The sequence below is a fragment of the Tachysurus fulvidraco genome, chromosome 5 (genome assembly GCF_022655615.1).
Source record: "Tachysurus fulvidraco isolate hzauxx_2018 chromosome 5, HZAU_PFXX_2.0, whole genome shotgun sequence".
Classification (NCBI taxonomy): Eukaryota; Metazoa; Chordata; class Actinopteri; order Siluriformes; family Bagridae; genus Tachysurus; species Tachysurus fulvidraco.
The window spans coordinates 31,233,915-31,257,918 of NC_062522.1; the positions used below are offsets into that span (position 1 = coordinate 31,233,915).

The window sequence follows — 24,004 nt, forward strand, 5'->3', positions numbered from 1 at the left end:
GAAAAAATGTTCTCATGGGAAAAACTATACCAGTTTCCGTAAAAAACAGGCCATGCAATGCATATATGCACACAGGATGTGGTAGCGTTACAGGATGTGTACCATGCACTTGCATGGTTTTTTGACAGTACAAAGATACAGAAGCTGCAATTGTGGTATAATTAAACCTCTGGGGTGTTACAGTAGTTTGGAATTTAGCTCAATTCAATTACTTTGGTTATATTCTATAGAGAATTAAACTATCTACGATATGTACGGCTCTTTGTGGTCCACGCAGTTGGTAAGTTGCTTTATTTTCACACTCACTGGTTAATTTGGTAATGCATAGAACTATCTAGTGAACCAGCCATGCAGGCAAGAGCTTCCATTTGTGTTCACATTAAATATATAAATGATGTGACATGGTTGCTGGTAACAAACCAGGTCTGGTTTGAATATTTTTAGAAAATCTACTAGTATTTTATCAGCCTTTAAAGTTTACGCAAAATCGTGTGGAAAAAAAAATCCAGTGAGTAGTGGTTGTGTAGGAGGAAAAACATCAAATTTTAAATGTGAGGTTCGAGGTGAGGTTTGAGAAGAATAACCAGACCGCTATGAAGGTTCTGGAAGTGCTATAGTAACTCATATAACCACTCTTTACAACCATGGAGAGCAGAAAAGCATCTCAGCAGAAGACCGCTTCAGGTGCCATATATAATGATAATCACTGCACTTCCATATGCCAAATGCTTTAAAAAATATATTTCCAAATTTGTTTTGTTGTGAAACACAGTAGTATGTTGTAACACTTAGTGTAACATTTCATTCTAAATTAAACATTTAGAGTTTTTTTTTTAGTATGTTGATTATTGTCATCACAAGTCAACTTTTGACTGAAAGGATGAACTTCCTAAAAAATATTTAAAAAGCTTTAATGCGTAATTCCAAACAAATCCAATGTAGAAATAAATACTTGGTTAGCAAAGAGACATTTCAGTTAGAGCTCTTCACAGATGATTAATCAATGCTTGGCTCTCTGCTTAACTTGCGGCACCAGGAGAGAGTTGTAATGTACAGCTTAAATGACTGTGTTTAGTCTTTCTAATTGATTCAGGCTTTGAATCTCTGTTTCTAATGGCTACACTTTACTATATTCCCAGTGCTGGCGTTGTTGCAGCAAATTTCATTAATGAAAAAGGCACACAAGCAATGCCAGTTTGTCTTTAGATGTTTTTTGTTTCCCCTAAAACATGCTAATGCAGTCCATTAGGCTTACAAGTTCCATGCACATTACAGTAATAGACTGCAGGAGCCAATTTATAAACAGGCACTAAACAGATCGTCATGACAGATTATTGTGAAGGAGGTTGGATTGTTTATTTACTTTCATTCAAGCTCCTTTTTAGTCATTTAGATGTGTTGGTGCGCCCCCTAGTGCCAAGCTATAAAGGTTATTGACAGTAATCAAATACAGTGACTTAGTCATTTTAACCATTTCTCTTTATAGTGTGTGGATCGTTTGGAAAGGGTGTGTTCATATAACATGCCTTTTATTTTTACTGACCTGATAGGCAGGTGAGTGCTAAATTCACTTAGAAAATATTCAACATAATCTTAAGTTTTATTTTATTTAAAAACATTTAAACACAGCGGTTAATCGACTTCATGTATTTTTCTGTTGAAATAAAATATGTTCCCTGCAGTTGAAATGAGAGTTTTAGGGCTACATTTATTTACCTACTGGGTTTAGAGGAAAATGCAATCACTGGTGAGACCAACAGGAGGCAAATCAGCATGAGTCAGAGTTTCGGCAGTATTGTACCAACTCAAAAGAAATAATGCATTTTTTTTTGATCTTTAAATAGAAATGTTTGACTAGTTTAATTTGCACCATGGGCTACCAGAGGCAGAACGTAGCTGAAAACAAGTCAGGCTATAATATTCACAGCGTGACTGACGTGACGTGATTACACCTCTAAAGCTTTGCACTCGGTAACAGTACAGTAGCTCAGGTGAATCATCTACAGGGAATGTGGCGCTCCGGTGCCGTGCGCAAAGACGCGCAGAGTTCAAATGCCGCAATCAAAAGCTGCTGCTGAACGGTGTGCAACCGTGTGGGGGCCGTTAAACAACCGAGTATATGCATTCACATACAGTGGGGGGTATGTTAAAGAATTTAGCACAGCTGGAAATAAATACACGGGCGCTAAACAGAAAATTCTTAGAAAAGGCTGAACGATTCAGTTGTCCAGCTGGGAGGAATATTAAAGGTTCTCTGTTGAAAGAACGAACAATTGTATTGAGCAATACAAGAGTTTTCCTGTTCAGACATACTTTTAGGAAGCTAAGAAGAGTGTTTTATTAAAAAGAAAAAACACACATACTTTTCATTAGTGTTCATTCATTCATTCATTCATTCATTCATTCATTCATTCATTCATTCATTCATTCATTTGTTTATCTATCCATCTATCCATCCATCCATCCATCCATCCATCCATCCATCCATCCATCCATTCTTTCATTCATTCATCCATCCATCCATCCATCCATCCATTTCGGTACTGCTTATCCTTTACAGTGTCATTGGCACAACAACAACAACAACAACAACAACAACAACAACAACAACAATAATTCTTATATAACAAATTATACTAATAATTATAATTATAATGATTATTATGATTATTATTTTTTATTAATAACAACAATACAATGAACAATGTACTTGGTAAATATAAATGAATACAAATAACCTATAACAATTAAGCTAATTAATTGTGAGAGATTTAAAATTGGAAAATTAGATTTTGAAACTTGCACTTTGCATTTATTATCTCAGGCTTTGTTTATTTTAAACAACACGTGAATGTAGCACACGGTCTAGTGACAGTAGTATGACGTCACAACGACGCTGAGTGCAAAAAAGAAAAAAAAATTAAATGCGCTGCCCGCGGATCCTCCGTCAGCTCAGTGCGCACGGCTGTGAGAGTTAGTAAACGCAGGACTGTCGGTGTGTGTGTGTGTGTGTGTGTGTGTGTGTGTGTGTGTGTGTGTGTGTGAGAGAGAGAGAGAGAGAGAGAGAGAGAGAGAGAGAGAGAGAGAGAGAGAGAGAGAGAGAGACATGCCAATATGAATAAGTTTGGTTCGTTCAATAACTTCGGGAAGCGCGTGAAACCGGCGCTTACTCACGGTGAGCAGGTGTGCATGATCGAGTGCGCGCCCCCGTGTCCGTGCCGCACGTCCCCGCCGTGTGTCTGTCCATCGTCAAGAGGAAGAGACGGACTGGAGGAACTGAAGGTCGGTGGCTTAATGAGCATAGCAAATCAACAGGCACAAAAGTGCACGCAATCAGTTATTATGAATTATTATCAGCTTCCATTTCAGGTGATTAAAGTTTTATGTTAAAGTTTAATGATAAGGTTATTTTTACTCACACTATATTACACTAAAAATATTCTGTTAAATCCATCACCAATATAGTCAAAGTCATAGTTTGTGGTGTGGAGGAGTGAGAGGCCAAGGACCTATATAATATAATATAATATAATATAATATAATATAATATAAATTTAATATAATATAATATAATATAATATAATATAATATAAGAGCTTTACACTATGGAAAGTGTTTAGTATTAAAAAAATCATAATATGCATGTGTGCATTATAAAACGTGCCTGTTACACTTCTGTTACACTTTTACAACTCAAGCTGTCAAGAAAAAAGTTCTGGAGTGATGCCATTTAAAGTGGATAGTTCTGTGGAAGAAAAATACTTCTAAATCAGATGCTTTGTTGGCCGTAAAAAAAAACGGCTTAAAGTTACAGCTCAGGAGTAAAGAGTCATAAAATGAGTGTAACACAATAGGACGTCTGAATGTATAGGCTATAAGCTCTCAATAAGATGAGGTGATTCGATACGTCAGTCTGACTTACCTTCCTGATGTATAATCTGCTCTTTTATGTACTTTTTGGGGGCTGGGGTGGGGGTAGGATGGAGTATGTGTGATTAGTCTGCAGTGGGGTTTCCATTCAGATCCAGAGTTCACTTAGTTCAGTTAATTTGGGTTCAGTGGTCTCACTTTGTGCAGGTCTTGACACAAGAGGCCACTGCACCATCTAAAGCTTCTTTTAGATTGATTGTGGTTGCAAAATGTACATATTGGATTTAATCATGACTCCTTGTCTCTAGGAAAATGGAGGTCCATGTGAGACCGGAGTCTCCAACACTCATGCCTTCGATAATCTTGCCTATGTGGCAGGAAGTCTCAGTGAACTTCAACCAAATTTTGGCCAGATTTCTCAGCTAACTCTAACTTTAACTAGTGGCCCTTCTTGCCCAGACAGCACTCATGCCCTCCATACACGTCTCTCCGCACTCAGCGGTGTAGCCGACATGTTTATTCCCCACTCCGGTGGCCGAGCATGGGTAGGCTACCATCCTTTTACAGTCACGAGCAAAGAGATCCTACAGGAGATTCAGGGGATGGGATATGGAGTGACAGAAGTGAACGATACTCCTCAACCTGGAGAGTTAGCCCAGGAAGGGATCTTGGTAAGGATCAGAGTGGAAGGGATGACGTGCCACTCATGTGTACGTGCCATCCAGGACCGGATTGGAGCACTGCAAGGGGTTAAGGGTTTGAACGTATCCCTAAGAGACAAGGAAGCTGTTATATGGTATAACCCCAAACAAGTGAAGCCAGAAGATCTACAAGAACACATAAAGGACATGGGCTTTGATGCCTTTCTTAGTGAGACGGACTCGAGATATATTTGTCTGAAGACAGTACAGTCTGAATGGGTGGAGGTCAGGTTTGGTGTGGAAGGGATGCACTGTGGGTCATGTGTTAAAAACATTACAGAGAGCTTATCTGGAATGCTGGGTGTCCAGGGCGTGTTGGTGTCTCTGGAAAGCAGAAGTGTGGATTTTAAATACGATCCGTCTCTGGTTACCTTGGTCACAATCAAAGCAGTCATAGAGGAACTTCCTTTTGGGAATTTTAAAGTAACTCCAGAATTTCAGGAACAGATTTCTAATGGGTTTGTTCGCTCTCAAATGTCTGGGGTTCATTCTTTGGACAGCACTTCATTCCAGAAAGCGATGATTACAATAAAAGGCATGACATGTAACTCTTGTGTGCAGTCCATAGAGGAAGTGATATCTCAGAGAACTGGTGTGCAAGCTATTAAAGTTTATTTAAAGGAAGAGAGAGGAATAATTACATTTGACCCAAGAGTGACCTGTCCTGTTGAACTCAGGGATGCCATTGAGGACATGGGCTTTGAGGCATCCATTGAACAAGGTAAAGTTAATTAACTAATTAATTCATTCACTCATTCATTTTCAGTTTCTGTAAAAGTGTCATATTTGCAGATATATGATTTTCATTGCTAAAGCTCTCAAGCTAGTTAAGACGCTAATCTCACTAACACAATTTTTAACCATTTTCACCTACAATAAAATTAAGCTAACATTATGTAGCCCAGCAATTTCTGACAGGAATTGTATTTATATACTTTCCAAATTTACTCAATCTTCACTGTTAAAACAAGCCAACAGTTTAACAATTTATATAACAAGATTTCAGGTCATGTTTACAAACGTTACCAATGTTACAAACGTTACCAATGTTAAGAAGCAAATAAAATGACAATTTCTGTCAGGAAAGAAGTCATATTTTCAGTGGACACAGTCTTCACAACAATTTAAACATAACTATCCTAATTCTATAACACAACTAACACGATTTCTGACAAGATTATACGTTGCATTAAAATATCTATGTATAGAACTTGAGAACTAACTAACCTAATTGATTTCTAGTAGCAATTTATCATATTTACAATCTTCATCGCTTAAGTCAGCCAGCTAATTAGAATGAGCTAACCTGACTGAATTTCTGACAGGATTTTTAAGTTATATATATATATGCTAATCTCTGCTAATCATTTCAGTTCACCTCACCTGACTTGAGGTGATTGATTTGTCTGTGTGGAGTTGCAACATAAAGGACTCAAAGCAAACATTTCCCACAGTAAAACCTCATAAATTATTGGACTTTAAAAGTCCAGGGATAGTCGCTCTAATCTCTCACACATTTTCCTGAATTATTTCTAGCTCTTAAACAGGAACTAATACTCACATGACTCAGGAATCAGAAAATATTAAACGGATAAAGTCAGTCGAGCCGGATGTGTCATAAGGTGAAAAAAAAAATAGACTGAAATCACTAAAAGCGGCCACTGTGTTGAGGTGGAGCACCTCATCCGATGCTCTTATGTGCAGTAAATGATCTGGATCTTGATATCTCATGTTTCTCTGGTAACAGTCAGAAAGTAGGCATTAAAGAATAACAAGAAACTTTTCACTAGTGAACTTGAATGACTCAGAACAAGACATGGCAACCTTTAAATGGTGTGCAAGGGCCAAGATTGAGTATGAACAGCTAAGCGGATTATAGAGGGCTTTTATTTCTCTCTCTCTCTCTCTCTCTCTCTCTCTCTCTCTCTCTCTCTCTCTCTCTCTCTCTCTCTCGCAGTTGATTAGTTCTCAATTAAATTGTCAGTTCTCAATTCTGATTGGTGGATTAATTTAATTCATTTTCTTATTTAAAACAAAAAACAAAACAAAACAAAACAAAAAAAACAGCAGCTCTGACTCTGTTGTTCCGGTTAAAAAGTAAATGCTTTCAATCTAATATGCTTCCTTAAAGAGGCTTGTATAGCGAACGCTAATACACAGAAGGAGGTGTTTATTTAACATTTTAGGAGGAACTCTCCAGTGTAAGAGCTTTGTCTGATTGTGCATTCAAAGTTAAAGCTGTAAGTTTTCATTAAGAGAAATAGAGACACTGGTGCAGCTATAATGTAAGAGATAATGGTAACTAATGTGGTTGTGGTAGCTTAGTAGTTATTGTTAGAATACCATAGTCATAGTGCCAGATGCTATAAATCTAAACATGTCCTGTGGATGTTGCACGATAATATAATGTAACTATAAATGGATAAAAAATATGAAAATAATCAGCTTCATGGGGTAACACTAACTTCACCCCTGTCATTAATAACTTTCCTGTAACAACACACCCCTCTGTGTTTGATTCCTTACATGGTTTATCGATCGTTGCTTTTTATAATATATTTCCGGATATCTTTCACTCGTCTCTGTTTCGGTCTCTCCGTCAAAGATTCTACCCTTAAAGACGTCTCACGCTCTAGACCGTCTTCGCGAAAAAGCACATCCTCACACTTCAAGAGCAAAACCCCACCAAGACCTATGCCCAAGACCCCCAGTTCAACAAGAAATTATGTTCCTGAAGAGGAAAGAACACAGAAATGTTTTGTCCGGGTCACAGGGATGACCTGCGCTTCATGTGTGGCTAACATTGAGAGAAAGCTGCACAAGCATACAGGTGTGTCAGCGTGCGATTGTGATAACTTATTAATAATGTGTTAATGTGTGTTAATGTGTTTGCTGCATACATTCTGTTTATGTATACAGGTATTAAATCTGTCCTCGTAGCCCTGATGTCAGGTAAAGCTGAAATCAGGTATGACCCGGACCTTATGGATTCAGCACAGATAGTTAAACTCATCGCTGGACTGGGATTTGGAGCATCGTTAATGGACGAGGGTGCAGTCAGCAACGGCCTTCTGGACCTTTCTGTGAGCTTGGGCTGTCATGTTTTGTATAGAAAAAAGATGCAAAAGTGAACATCTTGCATCTTACTCAATATTCTAATCTATTTCATTTAAAAGTAGAAGTAGCTACATAATGTTTTAGGTCAGAAAAACTAGTACCTCGAAGCATATTTCTATATAGACATGTATAAAGAGAATAAGTGGTCCGAAAAATAGCACGATTAGAGTTTTTTTAAGGTTTGTGCTCCGTGGATGTGCTGTCCGTGCCCCTGACTCTCATCTGTACTTGATGTGTCACCAGGTGACCGGCATGACGTGTGCTTCCTGTGTCCACAACATCGAAACCAAACTCCGAAGCACAAACGGCATTCTGGAGGCCACTGTTGCCTTGGCAACCGGCAAGGCTCGCGTTAAGTTCGATCCCGATGTGGTCGGGGCACGTGACATCATCCGAGTGATCGAGGTAAAGAGGAGTACTCCTTCACAAACACATGCAAGCATGTTGTCATAAATGTTTATCCTTGTACAAGATATTTAAATTTTTTTATTTATAAACTCAGTTTAATAAATAAGAGCTGTGACTCGATTGCTTTGTATCTTCTGCCCTCGGCTTTGATCCCGCAGTAGTAATTACTGCCCTGATGAAAAATGGCCATGCTGATTCAAGAGGTTGAGTGTCTATTATATAAATGAATGGTCTGATGATGAGGTTTAGGGTCTTGCAGTTGAAGCTGAGTGAGCGACGGACAAACGTGTTTCACTCTATGTTAATGTTTATTTTATGTATGTATATGTATATATATACATATATACATACATAAAATAAACTATAAAATAAATTAAAAAAAAAAAAAAAAAAAATATATATATATATATATATATATATATATATATTAGTTAAGAAGCCTTTTATAAAATTGATTTAAAACTCAGGTTACATGGGTCGCCTTATAGAAAGGAAATATTTATTGCACTGATTACACTATACACTGATATATTCTACAACACCGGGGGGGCAGGGCGGGGCGGGGTTATGGTGGCTTAGTGGTTAGCACATTCGCTTCACACCTCCAGGGTTGGGGGTTCGATTCCCACCTCCGCCTTGTGTGTGTGGAGTTTGCATGTTCTCCCCGTGCCTCGGGGGTTTCCTCCGGGTACTCCGGTTTCCTCCCCCGGTCCAAAGACATGCATGGTAGGTTGATTGGCATCTCTGGAAAATTGTCCGTAGTGTGTGAGTGAATTAGAGTGTGTGTGTGTGTGTGTGCCCTGTGATGGGTTGGCACTCCAGGGTGTATCCTGCCACGATGCCCGATGACGCCTGAGACAGGCTCCCCGTGACCCGAGAAGTTCGGATAAGCGATAGAAAATGAATGAATGAATGAATGAATAATATAAATACATTCACATGGGTAAAATTGCTTTTTTAAAGTCTGTTTAAAATCAAAGTGGGGAAAAAACAAAACTTTCATTAAAAGGTTTCGTTCAGCCGTGAAACACGATAAGCAAGAATCCTGAGCCTTTTTTTATGGCTGGTGTCTTATTACAAACTGAACTGAGCGAGTTTATGGACATTTCAGTAAGGCATGTTGTTATCATCAAAGCCTGAAGCTCTAAACGTGATGAAATCCTCTAGTAAGGTTTTACACCTGTCTGTGCAGACGGACCGCTTTTACTTCCGTGTTTGTCTCGCTAACCGGCTCGTTACCCAACATGATATTTTCAAGAAGATAGCTTAAACAGGATTAAGAAAGAAATAAAGCAATGACTTTTAATGTAATTTACAGCAGAATACACTCAGTTCACTTAGTTCACAGACAGCACAGTAAAGTTCTTTTCATCACGTATCCCAGCTCGTTAGGAATTTGGGGTCAGAACACAGGGTCAGACATGACACCGGAATTTGGGAGCGGTGATGGCTAAGCGCCTTGCTCGAGGGCCCAAGATCATAGGCTTAGTTAGTTGTGCAAGCACCTGAACCCTGACCTGTTGATCTGTAGCATTAAGCCTTATCCACAGCCATATATTAGATTTCCATATATCTCTGTTTTATTTCTGCGTCTTAGGGTCTTGGGTTCGGCGTCTCCTTGATAAAAAACAATGCCCTAAGGAAAAATGATGGCTTGGATCACCAGAAAGAGATACGACTGCAAGTATCTATTTTAATGCCCTGCCCCAGATGCATTTGGGTTGGAATTATATTATATTATATTATATTATACTGACAATATGTTGTTCATGTACCTGTAGTAATAGTGAACTAAAATGCTGTAGATCTTTACTACCGAGCATTCAAGTGTGTGTAATCCTGTGCCTGCAGCTGGCGCCAGTCTTTCCTGTTCAATCTGCTCTTCGGGATCCCTGTCATGGGTCTGATGATCTACATGATGGTGATGGACAAGCAGCATGAAGAACATGGAGGATCCTCGCCAGAAATGCAGAACCTGCTGCCCGGACTCTCGCTCCTCAACCTGATCTTTTTCCTGCTCTGTACCCCAGTTCAGGTGCCGCTTTACTTCTGTCCTAAGGTTTTATTACCGTTTAATCCTGATGATAAGGAGAAAACAAGCTGGTTAGCAAGCGCTCCACCAGAGACAGAAATCTTTGTATTTGAGAACAGAGAAACCAGATTAGATTAGTGTTTATTAAACGTAGGTGGACTTTAAGGGTAAACCAACGGAACCCTATGAAAATAATGTAGTTATTAATGTTAAACCTTGTGATCAAACACTGTTTTTTTTTTTTTGTTTAAATATTGAAATTTATGGCTTAGTGGTTAGCACGTTCGCCTCACACCACCAGGGTTGGGGGTTCGATTCCCGCCTCCACCTTGTGTATATGGAGTTTGCATGTTCTCCCCGTGCCTCGGGGGTTTCCTCCGGGTACTCCGGTTTCCTCCCTCGGTCCAAAGACATGCATGGCAGGTTGATTGGCATCTCTGGAAAATTGTCCGTAGTGTGTGTGTGTGTGTGTGAGTGAATGAGAGTGTGTGTGTGCCCTGCGATGGGTCGGCACTCCGTCCAGGGTGTATCCTGCCTCGATGCCCGATGACGCCTGAGATAGGCACAGGCTCCCCGTGACCCGAGGTAGTTTGGATAAAGCGTTAGAAAATGAATGAATGAATGAATGAATTTTACAAATATTGTCTTTTTAATGAAGGAAAATCTGATTTAGATTTTTTACATTTTGTCTTTCTGACCAATCAGACACGAGAATTCAACAGTTGTGAATTCGGTGGTATAGAATAAAATAAATACGATATAAACTACTAAAGGATTTAAGCTGAATGTGTTGAACTAACCAAACCAATCTGCTTTTTGTCTTTCTGTCTCTCGCTTCGGTCAGATCTTCGGAGGTCGATACTTCTATATCCAAGCCTATCGTTCTCTGAGACACGGTGTGGCCAACATGGACGTGCTCATCGTTCTGGCCACCACTATTGCTTATGTTTACTCCTGCGTGGTGCTGGGTGTAGCCATGAGCGAAGCAACCATGCAAAGTCCGGTCACTTTTTTTGACACGCCTCCCATGCTGTTTGTGTTCATTGCCCTTGGACGCTGGCTGGAGCACATCGCCAAGGTAAAATGAAACGTCATAAAATCCCTGGAGGTCTCGTCGGTATAAAGATCACATAAACGAACTGCTCTGCTGTTCAGAATAAACAAAATCACAGTAGGTCAAAAAATAGTTTTGTTTTTTTAACTAGAAAAATCAAAAGCTTGGATTGATTGTAGTTCTCAGAAGATCGCTTTATTTCACACCAAATACACAGCTCACATGCCAAACACAGGATGCCAAGTCCTCTATTTTCATGCATAACACAGAGGTTGAACTGCTGAGGTTCATATTGTGTTTGACGGATTGGAAGTTGTGTGTTTGGCCAAGATTAGATTAACTCATTGAACTTTAAGGAAGTCAACTGAAGTCTTTTCACAGGAAGCTTTACTACAACAACAATGACTCCCAACCGCAAGCAATTACAGCTCCTAATCTGCTTTTGTAATAATCATTTAGAAAAGGTGACGTATGAGAACGAGCGTGTTAATGTAAACGCTGCCAATGACGCAATACAGATGAAATCGTTAGAAATGAGATCGTTAATTACAGTTAATGTATGATGTATAAACTGCTTTATCTCATAGCAGTGGATCTTTCGAATAATATATCATAGCTAGTTTTATTTAGTGATGCATATTTAGTGATTTAGGTCAAATTTGTAAATGATTTTTTTAATGTATAGAATTTTGTTTGAGTAGATTTTTGAGATTGTGTTTTGGTTCTTTTAACAATAGTTGATTGTCGGTTGATATCAAATGATTTTACTTCGTAACACTAACATACTGACGCTCAGTCAATGCTGTAAAAAAACAAACGACAAGACTATCATGTTATCAGATTGAGTCATCCTGGATTTCTGTTGGTTTGAGGCTCCAAGCTGCTCTGTTTGTTTCTGAGGTTAAAGTCATGCCCGTTATCTCTACTCGCTCTCTTTCCACGTGTGCTCCTGATATGACGGCATCATAAAACAGCTGTGATTTTTATAAATAAATCCATTTGTCAAGGCTGAGTCTTGCTTTCCTATTGTAGGTCAATCAATAACTGTAACAACGGCTCTGGCAGTGTTTTGGTGATAAAAAGCTCAAACTGTTGTTGATTGTTACACGAGTGTGTTTTTTATGTCTCGATATCTCTCTGTAGAGTAAGACGTCGAAGGCTCTGGCTAAGCTCATGTCTCTGCAGGCGACGGATGCGACGATAGTGACGCTGGGCCATGACAACTCCATCATCAGGTATGAATCCTTCATATGGACTTCATACCATCACCGATGCATTGTGAACAACAAAACGCCACAGTTACAGGAGATCGGCAGCACTGTTGGCATGAGCAGTACAAGGATTTGAGAAGAAAATATTTAACGTGCTTCGGTCATCCAATGTGATTTTTGTCCTGCGCTCACAGACACTGGATTTCAAACAGCTTTGCAAGTTTACAATTGTTTCCAATAATCTTTAAGTAGAAATAAGGCAAAAATGGGGGGCACGGTGGCTTAGTGGTTAGCACGTTCGCCTCACACCTCCAGGGTCGGGGCTTCGATTCCTGCCTCCGCCTTGTGTGTGTGGAGTTTGCATGTTCACCTCGTGCCTCGGGGGTTTCCTCCGGGTACTCCGGTTTCCTCCCCCGGTCCAAAGACATGCATGGTAGGTTGATTGGCATCCCTGGAAAATTGTCCGTAGTGTGTGAGTGTGTGTGTGAATGAGAGTGTGTGTGTGCCCTGTGATGGGTCCAGGGTGTATCCTGCCTCGATGCCCAATGATGCCTGAGATAGGCACAGGCTCCCCGTGACCCGATAAGTTCGGATAAGCGGTAGAAAATGAATGAATGAATGAATCATTTTTTAATGCTCATATCAAAGACCTCTTTCTTAATGATTCTTTTCTTCTGCAAGTCAGAAAAAGAAAGATGGATAATTATAGATAAAATACGACATACAGTATATATTACGTGTGAATTATCTTGCATTAGCAGGAGTTTGTATCCCTCTATTCGTATTGTATCAATCTAGTCGTCGTGTTGTGAGGTCACGAGTAAGTAAGCGTTCCAATTACCGGTTGCCATAGAGTCACATCGTCTCCAATGTTTAACGGACACGACCACATCGTCTCCGAGCTCGACGGACGAGTCTCCAACGATGCTATCGATCCAAACGTTCGCATTAAAACTGCAAACCAAGTGAAGCCTAATTTGATCTAGTGTGCAATTTAGAATAAATACAAACAGTACAACTTGATACATACTCAGTAACATATCGGGTCTGCTTCATGAATATTAATGACGTTTTCTTGCTTGGAAAAGTTGACTGTTAAAGGCAGAAAAAATGTTCAGCATTCAAGAATTCTTTGTGTGTTCGAAGTGCTGTAAAATCCTTAAACATAAACATACACACATCATGTGCGCTAATGCCCCCTCCAGCGAGGAGCAGATCTCAGTGGAGCTGGTGCAGAGAGGAGACGTGGTTAAAGTGGCACCTGGTGGAAAGTTCCCCGTCGATGGGAAAGTGATCGAGGGAAACTCCATGGCTGACGAGTCTCTGATTACAGGTACTGCTAAAGCTCACTTCACTTAATCGAGCTGGTGACACGTCTATAAGCACAGCTTTCAGAAGATATTAGCAGAATTAAGGCTTTAATGCAATAGATTTAATGCACCATAAACCACAGACCAATTACATTACATTCCCTGAGGATTTTCTTTTTTAAATCATATTATTATTCGTTAGTTTGTCTCATAGAAGCATTCGAAATGATATGAAATGAGCATAAAATATGCTCCGATTTTATATTAAACACATTTATCTTCTATAAAATCTCAAATTCTTTTCACTTTTCATTTTCAAATGTTCACTTATCATCGTCTAACGTCAGCTCTAAGGCTTCGGTTCATGTGAGTTAGCTAGCTAACATAATCTACTTGCTTACTAAATTTTGCTAGAATGCTAACTAGGATGACTCGCTAGCCAGCTTATATTATAAAATCTATATCATGCATTTATTGTTAGAAATGTGACTTGACTGAATAATTTGTGTGACGTTTCAGCTTATCTTCACTAACGCACTTAATGCTAGCGACTTCTCTACCAGCTGGTGTTTTGATTAAGGTTAGTTAGCTAGCTATAAATAAAGGCGAGATAAACAACGCCTGCTTGCTAACCCTGCCTGCACTGTGTGCTCGACAGCTAGCAATACAACCTAGCTAAGTTTTTTTATCTAATGTATTTATATATCTAGCAAACTGGTATGTACTGCAGTGAGATAACACAATAATGTTAATACATTTTGATATGGGGGGGGGGGGGCACGGTGGCTTAGTGGTTAGCACGTTCGCCTCTCACCTCCAGAGTTGGGGGTTCGATTCCCGCCTCCACCTTGTGTGTGTGGAGTTTGCATGTTCTCCCCGTGCCTCGGGGGTTTCCTCCGGGTACTCCTCCGGGGTTTCCTCCCGGGTACTTGAGTGTGTGATTGAATGAGAGTGTGTGTGTGCCTGTGATGGGTTGGCACTCCGTCCAGGGTGTATCCTGCCTCGATGCCTGATGACGCCTGAGATAGGCACAGGCTCCCCGTGACCTGAGAAGTTAGGATAAGCGGTAGAAAATGAATGAATGAATTTTGATATAATTCCTTTGGTTGAATTCAGACGTCTGTCCAGTCTGAGGCTGAGTGTATCGGTGGCAGCGAGGTGTCACACCGTGAACTAATTAGACTGGTGTCTGAACACGAACAGCAGTGTTTATTTGTGGTGTTGTGTTGCATCAGGAGAGCCCATGCCGGTCAGGAAGAAACCTGGCAGCTGTGTGATCGCTGGCTCGATTAACGCTCACGGAGCTCTGCTAGTCGAGGCCACACATGTAGGAGCAGATACAACCCTCAGCCAGATCGTTCGTTTGGTGGAGGAGGCACAGACTTCCAAGGTAACACACACACACACACACACACACACACACACACACACACACACATTTACATAAAAATTACGTGTTACAGACAACTCCAGAATTACCGGCACCCTTCAGGACAATAGGTTCAAATAATTGTACAAGATTATTTGTTAAACACAATGGTCCTTATTCGTAAACAACACACACAAACACACACAGACAAACCAAAACGCACACACCTTTAATTACCTGGAAGCTAATTTGTTTAGGATTATGAATGTGTCCTGATTATGTTGCTCAGGCACCAATCCAGCAATTTGCAGACAAGCTGAGCGGATACTTTGTCCCTTTCATCGTCCTTGTCTCCGTGGCAACGCTGGCAGCGTGGCTCATTATTGGGGCTCTTGACTTTGACATCGTGGCGAAGCATTTTCCCGTGAGTAATGACAGCGTTGTAGCAACATGGCCTCAGTGATTGCCTTTCCTTTCTACAGTTGCCTAATTATCAGTTTGTCTTCCCATATGTCCCTCTGTGTGTCTCTAAATCTCTAATGAACGTATTTAACAGTAGTGTTTTCTCTAAAGGACTATGATAAGAAGATTTCCCGGATGGAGATGGTGGTGCGTTTTGCCTTCCAGGCCTCCATCACTGTTTTGTCTATCGCCTGCCCCTGCTCTCTTGGCCTCGCGACCCCCACGGCAGTGATGGTGGGCACCGGGGTCGGAGCGCAGAACGGCATACTCATCAAGGGAGGAGAGCCGCTCGAGATGGCCCATAAGGCACGGATCTTCTTCATCATTTCCACTTGTCTAAATGTTGCTATAAATATTTAACCAAAATTTATTTGTACAGGTTTATATATTATATGTCGATAAAACTGATTTATTGATGCGTTACTCGATTCGTTCCTCTCAGACGTTTAATACGAGGTCTTGATCTGCAGATCAGAGTGGTGATGTTCGACAAAACAGGCACCATCACCAACGGGGTGCCTCGTGTCACTCGGGTGCTAGTTCTGTGGGATCAGGCACGTTTGCCTCTCCGGAAAGTTCTAGCCATAGTGGGCACTGCAGAAGCCAGCAGCGAACACCCACTGGGCATGGCGGTGGCCAAACACTGCAAAGAGGTAAACACACACACACACACACACACACACACACACACACACACACACACACAGTTTCTCAGTCAGCAGCGAACACCCACTGGGCATGGCGGTGGCCAAACACTGCAAAGAGGTAAACACACACACACACACACACACACACACACACACACAGTTTCTCAGTTTTTTTGTGTTATTAACCTCGAGAGAAATAGAAATGACAGTAAGATGGTAAAGGAACAGAGTGTGTTGATTATTTACCTCCAGCATCATGCCCCGTTTCAGCTGATTTTATTCCCTGCATAAAATCTAAAATCCACACGTGGTTCGAGACAATAAACAAAAGTGGATTTGACTCAAAGTCGTGGAGTTGAATCAGTGGTGCATGATCGTGTGTATGTGTGTGTTTGTGTTTAATTTCTGCAGGAGCTCAGCACAGAGACACTGGGTTTCTGCCATGACTTCCAGGCTGTACCAGGGTGCGGGATCGGTTGTAGAGTTTCCAACATCGAGGCGCTCCTGGAAACCAACACAGAGACAGACAGCACACTAACAAACACACACGATTCGGCTCGTCTCAACCTCCAGGGAGCCACGACGGATGAGAGTAGCTTAGTCACAGATGGAGACGTGGTTTCGGGTTAGTATTTTGGACTCATACTGCCCTCTGCTGTGTGGACTGATTGTTACAGTCACTCTGTGTGTGAGTGTGTGTGTGTGTGGACTGTTAATGTGTGTGTATGTACAGGATCTTCCTCGTATTCCGTCCTGATTGGAAACAGGCAGTGGATGCAGAGGAATGGATTACAGGTCACAGCAGACGTGGACGAAGCCATGAGCAGCCATGAGACGAAAGGACAAACAGCCATTTTAGTGGCTATAGATGGTACAGTACAAGCTCAAGAGATGCCTGATGTAACTTATAGTTATAGTTTCATGTTTAAAGGAGAAAAGTTTTTTTTTCCATTTGTGCTCTTGTAGGTAGTTAAATGAGAATTCAGGTCAGGGTTAGTGATTAGGGTTAGGGGTCAGGTTCGGGTTAGGGGTCAGGGTTAGCGGGTAGGGTTAGTGGGTAGTGGTTAATGGTCAGAGTTAGTGGGTAGTGGTCAGGGTTAGTGGTCAGGGTCAGGGTTAGGGTTAGGGGTCAGGGTTAGCGGGTAGGGTTAGTGGGTCGTGGTTAATGGTCAGGGTTGGTGGGTAGTGGTCAGGGTTAGTGGTCAGGGTTAGGGTTAGGGGTCAGGGATAGGGTTAGTGGTCAGGGTTATCGGGTAGTGGTCAGGGTTAGTGGTCAGGGTTAGGGTTCAGGGTCAGGGTTAGGGTTAGGGTTAGTGGTCAGGGTTAGGGTTCAGGGTCAGGGTTAGGGTTAGGGTTAGTGGTCAGGGTTAGGGTTCAGGGTCAGGGTTAGGGTTAGTGGTCAGGGTTAGCGGGTAGGGTTAGTGGGTAGTGGTTAATGGTCAGGGTCAGGGTTAGGGGTCAGGAGCAATTAATACAGTCATGTGTTTTATTCAAGAGCGATTTCAGTGGACTAAAGTGCAGTCACCGAAAAGAAATCTTCAGAAATCTTTCACTTTTTTTTATAAATATAAATATGATGTTGCACACATGTCATGGTATACTGTACTGTTACCGTACTGTAAAATACAACGTGTGTGTTTGTGTGTGTCAGGTGTGCTGTGTGCCATGCTGGCCATAGCGGACACGGTGAAAGAGGAGTCGGCTCTGGCGGTACACACACTGAGCCGCATGGGGATTGATGTTCTGATGATCACCGGAGACAACCATCGCACTGCTAAAGCCATCGCCACACAGGTGCCAGTCACGTCACTGACACACACATTTCACTGTTCTTCTGATTCGAGGACAAGATGTACGGATCACTGAACTTACTCACTCGTAAACGTAAAGTCCTCAGAGACCATAAGATCTGAACGTAAAGGACCAAAGACTCCATCTTATGTGTGTGTGTGTGTGTGTGTGTGTGTGTGCACAGGTTGGCATCAGGAAAGTGTTTGCCGAGGTCTTGCCCTCTCACAAAGTGGCCAAAGTTCAGGAGCTGCAGGAAAAAGGGCTGAAGGTGGCCATGGTGGGTGACGGTGTGAACGACTCACCCGCTCTCGCTCGTGCTGATCTGGGCATCGCGATCGGCACCGGCACTGACGTGGCCATCGAGGCCGCAGACATTGTCCTCATCCGGGTGAGTCTGAGTAACAGCTCTAACATGATTCTGCATGGATTACATGTTAGTTTCTGTTCTTTCTTATTTATTTATTTGTTTATTTATTTATTTACATTTTTCCCCCAATAATGAATGAATTTAACAGAATGACCTGCTGGATGTTGTGGCCAGCATCGAGCTGTCCAAGAAGACAGTGAGAAGAATCCGAATCAACTTTGTGTTTGCTCTCATTTACAACCTGCTCGGGATCCCGATCGCAGCCGGTGAGGAACACACACACACACACACACACACACACACACACACACACACACACACACACACACACACACACACACACACACACACACACAAACACACACACACACACACACACACACACAAAAACACACACACACACACACACACAAAAACACACACACACACAAACACACAAAAACACACACACACACATTATCATACACAAACACACACACACAAACACACGCACACAAACACATTCTCACACACACACTCACTCGCACACAAACACACAAGCACAGAAACACACACACAATACATGCACACACACACACACACACGCATGCACAAAAACACACATGCACACACAAACACACACACACACGCACATTCTCACACACACACGCACACACACTCACTCGCACTCAAACACACATACACGCACACACACACAAACACACATACAGTACATGCACACACTCACACACACACACACACACACACACACAGTACATGCACACACACACACAGTACATGCACACACACACACACACAAAAACACACATGCACACACAAACACACGCACACACATTCTCACACACACACACACTCACTCGCACACAAGCACACATACACGCACACACACGCACACAAACGCACACAAACACACACGCACACACACACACACACACTCAGTCGCACACAAACACACAAGCACACACATACACACAGTTTGCAAAGATTTTTGTACATATTCTAAGCACTCAAAGGCTTAGGAAATATCTTCATACTGTAGATACATGTGTGTTTGTGTGTTTGTGTGTGTGTGTGTGTGTGTCTGTTCAGGTGTGTTTATGCCTGTGGGTTTGGTGCTCCAGCCGTGGATGGGTTCAGCTGCCATGGCTGCCTCCTCCGTGTCTGTTGTGCTCTCCTCTTTAATGCTGCGCTGGTGAGAAAGCTTCAGCTTCTGTTAATGAAACTCTCAGCCTTGACCATCAGGCTATTTCACACTAAAAATGTCTGAGTCATCGCAGTATCCTACAGCGTGTGTCATTTCTCTCTTATTCCATCCTAACGTATTGCCATTAGATATTTAAAATAAAAACAAAACAACGTGATGTAAATTCCTACTTTTTAAGCACATGATGTCACTGAGCGTCTTTTCTCTGCCTGCTCTCAGCTATAAGAAGACGTCAGTGGATCAGTACGAATCGAGAGCTCACGGGCGCATGTGCAGTCTGAGGTCGTCTCAGGTCAGCACTCATGTGGGGCTGGAGGAGAAGCGGTGCAGCCCTCCGACACTTCGCCGCAGCCGCTCCAGACTCTCTCGGTCTTCGTCTCAGACCTCCAGATCCGATCGAGCGCATGCCGAGACCGATCGCCACTCTCTCCTCGAGCACGATCAGTGCAGCCAGGAATTTATGGTGTAGGAGGTCACAAACTGCCATTATACTGTAGAGCCTTAGATACAGATATTTATTGTAAAGCAGAAACAGACCTCGAATCAGCGCAAAATACCGGGTGAATACGAACACTGGGTTTTTTCATTCATTCATTCATTCATTCATTTCTACCGCTTATCCGAACTTCTCGGGTCACGGGGAGCCTGTGCCTATCTCAGGCGTCATCGGGCATCGAGGCAGGATACACCCTGGACGGAGTGCCAACCCATCACAGGGCACACACACTCTCATTCACTCACACACTCACACACAATTTTCCAGAGATGCCAATCAACCTACCATGCATGTCTTTGGACCGGGGGAGGAAACCGGAGTACCCGGAGGAAACCCCCGAGACAAGGGAAGAACATGCAAATTCCACACACACAAGGCGGAGGCGGGAATCGAACCCCCAACCCTGGAGGTATGAGGCGAACATGCTAACCACTAAGCCACCGTGCGACCGTCCTGGTTTTTTTATTCAGTAAAATATTCACATTAGAGAAAGGATGGATTTAAACCCCACATACCTGGGTTTCTTGCAGGTGGGAAATGTCCCCGGGTCTTAAAAGAGCTTCACTGTGAGAAACTGAACATATAGAGCTAACTAGCAAGCTACAGTGGCCTCGTTCTAATGTCATTGTCATGTAAATATGTTTACACAAGCAGAATTTTGCCCTGGTTCATTACTCTCTCAGCTGCTAATTATTAAAGGTCTGTGTGTGTGTGTGTGTGTGTGTGTGTGTGTGTGTGTGTGTGTGTGTGTGTGGGCAAGTATCAAATTATAACATAACTCAGAGGAATATGTTGTACTCTCTAGATGGGAAGAAGACAGTTCTGAGTATGTTGCAAGCTCTACTGCGCTGTACTGTACTGTTCCATACTACACCATACTAACATATACTATCCAATGTTACACAGACTTCACTGTATTTCACACTATTACTGTACTGTAGAATATTGTACACGGGCACCACGGGCACCACGGGCACCACGGGCACCACGGGCACCACGGGCACCGGATCTGTGGGCAAACAGAAACTAGGAAAGTGTAATGAGTCTGTCTGTGTTCTCCTTTGTTTCTGCCTGCTGTTAATTGTTGACCCCGCCCACCTATTTGTTACCATGGACATTTAATTGCACTCGATCTCTTCCCCAGGTGTTTTGTCTTAGTCTTTGTTTGTCTCCGTCTTGTGATTGGTTCTCGTTCACTATATGTACTCTGTTTTGTTCACTTCCCGGTTGTTAGTATGTGCTATGCTGTCTGTTCATGTCTCTGTTCCTGTGCCCTGTCCTGCTCAGTGTTCTGCCCTGTTTTTGCCTGTTTCTTGTTTCCTGTTAAAAGGATTTAACTGCGTTTCGATCCGCATTCACCTCTGTGACTCATCGTGACCAAGACAAGAACCAATCACAGACTAAAGTCCTATTCGGACTGGATTAGTTTAACGTGGGGACAAAGTAATTATTACCAGAGCTTCTCTGTGATTTTAGTCCCGTCCGAATGCGCCATCTCGGTAATCCTTACGGACAATGTCAGCAAAGATTACGCCGACTTTTACCTTCTGTAAAAAGGTCCGGAAAAATGACCTCAGATAATACTGATCCCGTCCGAATAGACCCGCTGTAAATATGTACGGTAAAATTCCGTCATTTCCTGTTTAAAAGTAGTTTTTGGCGCGTTTTTCAAACATGGAGGCGCCATGTTGTCTGTCTGCGCACGTGATAACAGGAAGCGACGTCATACGCACATGACGACAAGGAGGTTACTGTGGTGCATAAAGCGAGTTACCCCTCCCACTTCTGCTAGTTTTACTGAGATGTCTTGTCCCGTGCGAATTGGCCAATTAATATTATAGCCGTCCTGAGGTAAAATTGCATTACTCCACGTCCGCACGTAAAACTAATCCCGTCCGAATAGTGCTTAAGACAAAACATCTGGGGAAGAGAATGAGTGCAATTAAATGTCCATGGTAACAAATAGGTGGGCGGGGTCAACAATTAACAGCAGGCAGAAACAAAGGAGAACACAGACAGACTCATTACAGAAAGAGAGAAAAGAATAATGTCCCACACCAGAGAAAACAGGACAGACGCAAAAGGAATCATCAAGGCTTTTATTAAAAAAAGAAAAGAACTGTGTTTAGTTAAACTTTCAGAGATGCCAGGACAATGAATTATTTCCTGTGTGTTTTTCTTTAAAGTGCAAGAAGCTTTTTTTTTTTTTTTTTTTTAAGTAGTATTTATTATACAGCTTGTGTATTACACAATAAGGAGGTTCTGACAGACCAACCCTCCCATCCCACTTCCCTGCGACTCGGCTCTCGGCCACGAAGACACAGACGGAGATTTCAGACCAATAAAGATGTTTATCCTGCTCAGCTCTGGAGGAAGCAGCTAAAGGACTACTAGTCCTCTGAAAATGTCATTAATCGTGCTCAGGGAGGTGAAACACACTGACGTGAAAATAAGCAAACCCCAAATTCATTAAAAATCCTAGCATCAAAGTCACGATGCTATCTAATAATAATAATATTATTAATAATAATAATAATAGAAAAACTGTTTCGGTCAATAAAACATTAATTACACATTCAGGGGCAAAAAAAATGCATTTGATGATGCAAGGAATATACTTTAAAAAGGCATTTAATGTGTTTAGTTTTATGAATGTTTATTATAATGAGGGGGAAAAAAAGAAAATAATACATAACGATTATCCTTCTTAAAATCTGATTATTATTATTATTTATTATTATTATTATCAGTAGTAGTAGTTGTAGTATTAACTGTCTTACATTTATAATGCAACTCAGAGTAATTCACAGTATATTTTGTTCTTCATGTTTTCTAATCGCGATGGTGAGAATGTGTGTAAAAAAAAATAAAGAAAAGCTAGACATTCAGGGATATATTAAGAGATTTAAGAAAAAGCTATAACATTTACAATAAAGTGCAATAAAATGTTAAAATATGATCTCATTTCCTTGTATGTGGTAGTCCTGAAATCCAAACTGATCATTTTTTTTTCTGCCTATTTGTTTTCTTCCAGAAAAAAAATGAAAGACACAACATTTTGCTCTCTAGTGCACATACACTTTTAAGATAACGAACAGACACTTGTTCGGGTTGTTGGTTGTTCAGTTCAGCATTTATTACACCTTTATGTTCAGTCCATTCAGACACCAACCGTAATGTGTTCCTTAAGTGCATCTAGAAAACTAATAAAATTCGTCTAAAAGTATTATTAGAAGCTTGGAGGCGTGTTTACTGAATGAGCAGCAGATCCTGTGCGTCCGGATGCTCTGTAGGATATAACAGGATTTATTACTTATATATGATTTAAAGATTTTATTGTACGTGCCTTCGATATTTGTGCGTATCGGTTGTGATTCCGATGTCTGTGTGTTAAGATTAAAACGATGTCTGTTTCAGCAATGACATGTTAAATTGTGTCAGATTCACTACTATAGAAGCTCTACTACTTTGCAAAGTATAATTAATAAATTAATAATTTTTTACGGTCTGGTACTTTTTATACGAGGATGGGAAGAGCCAGGAGAAAGTGAGCGCCTGAGGCTTAGCACATTAGGAGGATTAAGACCTGGATGCAATACAAGTAGTGTTTGATATTTGAAAACAAAGTCGTTGTTTTGTCTCGTTGTTCAGACACGAGGATGAAGAACAAACTATTTCAAAGGGGAGGATGAATCATTCATTCATTCATTCATTCATTCATTCATTCATTTATTTTCTGACGCTTATCCGAACTTCTCGGGTCACGGGGAGCCTGTGCCTATCTCAGGCGTCATCGGGCATCAAGGCAGGATACACCCTGGACGGAGTGCAAACCCATCACAGGGCACACACACACACTCTCATTCACTCACTCACACACACACACACACTACGGACAATTTTCCAGAGATGCCAATCAACCTACCATGCATGTCTTTGGACCGGGGGAGGAAACCGGAGTACCC

General features: G+C 41.6%; 1 protein-coding gene across 3 annotated transcripts; it reads left to right on the forward strand.

Moving 5' to 3' along the window:
* Positions 1-137: 137 nt before the first annotated feature.
* Positions 138-20,925, forward strand: atp7b (ATPase copper transporting beta). Of its 3 annotated transcripts, none has more exons than XM_047814242.1 (21): positions 138-280; positions 4,179-5,292; positions 7,177-7,401; positions 7,491-7,654; positions 7,932-8,093; positions 9,694-9,776; positions 9,948-10,131; positions 10,973-11,206; positions 12,326-12,417; positions 13,599-13,726; positions 14,939-15,093; positions 15,362-15,496; positions 15,646-15,840; positions 16,005-16,187; positions 16,593-16,806; positions 16,915-17,052; positions 17,833-17,975; positions 18,157-18,360; positions 18,488-18,605; positions 19,429-19,531; positions 19,763-20,251. In XM_047814242.1, exons 1-21 carry the CDS (start codon positions 251-253, stop codon positions 20,010-20,012), a joined length of 4,254 nt encoding a protein of 1,417 aa, XP_047670198.1. In that variant the 5' UTR covers positions 138-250; the 3' UTR covers positions 20,013-20,251. The 3 variants fall into 3 exon arrangements, with proteins under 3 accessions (XP_047670198.1, XP_047670197.1, XP_027015755.2); XM_047814241.1 differs by lacking the exon at positions 138-280 and adding an exon at positions 2,951-3,369; XM_027159954.2 differs by lacking the exon at positions 138-280 and adding an exon at positions 2,953-3,282 and having other exon boundaries at positions 19,763-20,925.
* The last annotated feature ends 3,079 nt before the right edge of the window (positions 20,926-24,004 follow it).

What these genes read in the sequence shown, in the direction of transcription:
- atp7b (XM_047814241.1), top strand. Translation starts at nt 3,115, where the DNA reads ATGAATAAGTTTGGTTCGTTCAATAACTTCGGGAAGCGCGTGAAACCG. An exon ending in CATTTTAGTGGCTATAGATG is followed by an intron (nt 17,053 to 17,832) that starts GTACAGTACAAG and finishes TGTGTGTGTCAG; the next exon opens with GTGTGCTGTGTGCCATGCTG. An exon ending in CAGACATTGTCCTCATCCGG is followed by an intron (nt 18,361 to 18,487) that starts GTGAGTCTGAGT and finishes TGAATTTAACAG; the next exon opens with AATGACCTGCTGGATGTTGT.